At 41.6% G+C, this 4,409-nt stretch overlaps 1 protein-coding gene across 1 annotated transcript in view; it reads right to left on the bottom strand.

Moving 5' to 3' along the window:
* Positions 1 to 2,913: 2,913 nt before the first annotated feature.
* The window catches only part of DIS3 (DIS3 homolog, exosome endoribonuclease and 3'-5' exoribonuclease), a gene marked incomplete at its 5' end in the record, with an annotated part of 28,670 nt that continues 27,174 nt past the window's right edge, over positions 2,914 to 4,409 (bottom strand). Inside the window, one exon of the mRNA XM_079721578.1 lies at positions 2,914 to 3,558. Within this exon, the coding sequence (XP_079577704.1) occupies positions 3,475 to 3,558 (84 nt within the window). The 3' untranslated portion in view covers positions 2,914 to 3,474. The remainder of the gene's footprint in view (positions 3,559 to 4,409) is intronic.

Genomic DNA, 4,409 nt, shown 5'->3' with positions numbered 1-4,409 from the left:
AGTACCTCTCTCAGAACCAAAGACTAACTGGACAGCTCCTCACATATTTTTCATGCATGGGATCCATAATGTGATCATGATGGGGAAGAAACTGCTTCAACTAACATGCTGAGCTTCTTTTCTTTCCCTCCTTAATGTGAAAAATCAAGGGCTTAAATTTAGTGACAACAGAAAAGCTCCTGGAACTTTCAAGAAGTTACTGAAGTACAAGTTCAGTTTTTATCAATAAATATTTTTGTACTGACCTTGAGTGATGTGTTTGTTTGACAAAAAACTTGAGTGATAACTTTGCTCCTGCCCTACAGGGTCAATGAACTGCTTCTTAGTGAGCCTTACTGACAGCACTGAATTTAGCAGAAGTTCTGGGAACATGTGGAACTGTGAAGGTGCTATGTTCTATTTTACTTAAAAGTATGTGAATATACAGATGAATTCAAATTTATAACCTTTGTGAAAGAAATAAATTAGAAAGGAAACTTAATCGAAGAGGCAGAAAGGAGGTTAAGCAGGTTTCCAACATTTTTCATGCTTGAGCTATTTGTTCATTTCAGTGTAGAAATTCTTAGTTCCAGTGATAACTGGTCTAAAGTGTAGATCTTCAGGCTTCCCTGTTGGCACAGTGGTTGAAGAGTCCACCTGCAGATGCAGGGGACACAGGTTCATGCCCCGGTCCGGGAAGATCCCACATGCCGCGGAGTGGCTGGGCCCGTGAGCCATGGCTGCTGAGCCTGCGCATCCAGAGCCTGTGCTCCGCAGCGGGTGAGGCCACAACAGGGAGAGGCCCGCGTACAGCAAAAAAAAAAAAAAAAAAAAAAAAAATGTAGACCTTCATGTACTGTTATTATTAGTGAGGTTAATGTGGGATGCCCAGAATGTATCTCCATCCCTAGGGTAGGGAACATCCTTTCCAGCTCACATTTGGTTCGGAGAGGACTTAGTTAAGAACACAGGAGAACCAGGATAAACTTGGGGGGGGGCAGTTCCCATAGAGCTTTAGGCTTAGGAAGCTAGGGTTGGACAGACATGTCACTAATTTTTAAAAATTAAATAAACATATTCATGTTGGGAGTAGAATGGGTATGTAATTCGGGGCGAAAATATTCTTTACCTTGGGAGAATGTATACTTTCATATTTTACAAATTACCTTTTAAAAACCGTCTCATTCAGGAGGGAATAATTCATACGTAGCCCTAGGAAATAAAGACATACTATCATTGTGTCACGTCCTTCCTTACTTTTGTGCAACTTGTAAACTTCCTGCCAACCTGCAAGACATTTCTTGCCACGTACCTGGCTCATCCTCTCCCCTCTGTACACTAAACATTAACGCCATTAGCCACTAGGTCCATTGCTAAAGATTAGTGCATTAGGAAGTTGAGTCCTTAATCACAGGCTTTAGAATTAATAGGAGCTTAAAACAATTGTTGTACATAAGAGGAATTCTAGATCCTAAGGGTAGGTGCTTCCCTGGCTGTTTTTTTTTTTTTTTAATAGCAAAACTCAAGAAACAAAATGTTGATTGTAACTTGGATTCAAATCCTCCTCTGTCACTTATGACCCAAAATAGGCCATAAACAATCAATCTCCCACCGGTTAAATGGGGATAATAGTCCTTACCAAACAGGGCTTTTAAAATGAACTATTTCATGTCAGCTGCTTAGCATAAGAAGTGACATTCGAAGCATTTTAGGTTAGCAAGGAAGAGGCTTCGGGGTGAAAATAAGGTTCCTGGTCATCTTGAACTACTCAACACAGACTAGAGCCTGAAGCAGGCCTTCTTCATAGAAGAGGCGTTAAGAAAACAAACCTGGAAAGACAGACATGTGAGGTCAGCATAGCCTTGTTTTATGCAGAAGCCTCCCTTTTCCTCGACTGCAGGTAAACTATGGCCCCTGGGCAAAGAATTTTTAAATGGCTGGGGGGAGAGGTCAGCATGGAAATTGATTTAAGTAGTATTTTGTTAAACACACGAAAATTAGGAAATTATTTCCATTTCCCTGTGCGTAAACCAGGTCTTGTTGGAACGTAGCCATGCTCGTTTGTTTACATATAGTCCATGGTTGCTTTCGTTCTGTAAGAGCAGGAGTGAGTGGAGAGCTGTGGTTGTGACAGGAACCACCCGGCTGGCACAGCCTGACACGTCCGGCCTTCACAGAAAAGGCCTGCCGACCGCTTTAGGCATTCGTCCCCTCGAGGCTCTCCTTCTCTGACTGAAACAAGTTCTGCCTCAATGTATGGATGTTTTCCTCAGTAACAGGAAATGGGAACAATCATTTTAATTACTCAAGTGCCTGAATGTATGCATTGGAACTCTTCTCACTTACTACACCTGCCGATGTGTTCGCCAGTCACTTCTCACTGTACTGCAAGCTCCTTCAAGGCAGAGATCGTTTACTTGACTGGTGAGGAACCTGGTACAGTGTCGGAACTTCAGAAATTAAATGAGCCAAGTAAAACGTTTTAAGGTAACTCTATCTCAACATATTCTTGAAGACACCTATTTTATCATTAATAATCTTTGTGGCTGACAAGGAAGTAGGCACGGGCACACCAAATGGCAGAAATTCAATCTGTTCCCTTTAATGTCCCCATGGAACCCCTCCTTTCCTCCATAATCTGATATATATGCAATTTAAAAGCCATTATGAATTGCCTCCTTCTTATTTTATAAGTAACATGATGTGATGTTTAAAGGGCCATCTCTATTCTTTCTTTGAACCCTAATGCCTTATTTGCGGGGAGATATTTGAGCTGAAGGTCAAGGATGATGATCACACTTCTTATCTGGTGTTAAAAAAACAACTATTTTTTCCAGTTAGGTCAAAATATTCTACTTCACCTTCCTTCAACACCCAATTCCCAAACGTTCATAGCTGTTCAAGAACCACTAATAAAATGCAGGAGGCTTTTAATAGTAAAGGAACACAGTGTAAGTCAGGTAAATTAAAGGTGGCAAAGGAGATTAAATGCTGAAGTCCCTGACAGCTCCTGACTTCATTGTGTTGAAATCTAAAAACTGCCGTACCATACACTGACAGCTTTCAAGACTTAGGAAGAATAGATTGTTCCTTCTAAAAATGTTATATTTTCTCCATAGGAAAATTAAAGTTTTTTTCTATCAATAGTAGATAATCAAATTACTTATGCAAAATTCTTCTCCTCTTCAGTGAGCAGATGAGTGCTCCCTTTAAATGATCTTTACAGATCCCTCAAGCTGCTATTCTGTCACTAGTTAAGTGATGGTGATTCAATCGAATTTTTCTGCATAAATAGTTCTGTTCAATCCAGAAAGGAAGTAGTACGATGGGACAGACACAGTCAACAGTTCAATAAAAATGCAAATTGTAAAAATTATTAAAATGTGCTTAAAAGTAACAAACTGTATCACACACTTCTTAGGTTTACAAGTATTCCCTCAAGATTTTTTTTTTTAAGGAAACCAATCTTTGAAGTTTTTTTTTTCTTGACTGTAGCTATTTTTGAAGCTTCTTCTTCTTTCTCTCTGGTTCACTAATGTCCATGTTTGAGGTATCAGTAGGAACGCTTATTCCTGGTATCTAAAGTAATGCAAATGAGAAAAATAGGTGAGTAAAAGCGTAACATAAGGAATAAATCTCATTCTCATCTTCCCCTTCCCCACCGACGCTTTTAAGTTCAAAAAGATGCAGGGGTGGTAGGGGGAAGAAGGAGCGGTAGATTTTCCGCACGATGTATGTGTTGGTATATATTTCACACACAAAGGAATAGTGGGGCTTCCCTGGTGGCGCAGTGGTTGAGAGTCCGGCTGCCGATGCGGGGGGCGCGGGTTCGTGTCCTGGTCCGGGAGGATCCCGCGTGCCGCGGAGCGGCTGGGCCCGTGAGCCATGGCTGCTGAGCCTGCGCGTCCGGAGCCTGTGCTCCGCAGCGGGAGAGGCCACAGCAGTGAGAGGCCCGCATACCGCAAAAAAAAAAAAAAAAAAGGAACAGTGGTTCAGAATGTAAAAGGCAGACATGATCTCAGTAGGTAGAAGCATGTCACTTGGGAAGGGTGTGTTTAACCACAACAGTCAATTTATCCTAGCCGTGAGCCACTCTGTCAGGATCAGAGGCCTCAGGTGTGTCGGGGGCAGAAGCAAGGTTAAGAACCAATGTCTTAGGTGAAACACACTTTAACTTGATCTTCAAAAGTGCAGATTTCAGAAAGAACTAGGCAGATCTCAGAACTCCACTTTTGGCACCAAGGACCTCAGAAGAAGCCCAGATGCCTGGGTTTCCATGGCCTAAGGAAATCAGTGAGAAAACAGGACTTCCTATGCAGATATTTGTCCTCCACAATACTTACAGGATTCTATCCTTAAACAGAAATAACTTATGACTCTATCACTCTCTTTCACAAAATACGTACTGTTTGTTCTACCACAACATGGAC

This window comes from Hyperoodon ampullatus, assembly GCF_949752795.1.
Source record: "Hyperoodon ampullatus genome assembly, chromosome: 16".
Lineage (NCBI taxonomy): Eukaryota > Metazoa > Chordata > Mammalia > Artiodactyla > Ziphiidae > Hyperoodon > Hyperoodon ampullatus.
This window is presented reverse-complemented; position numbering and strand designations above follow the sequence as displayed.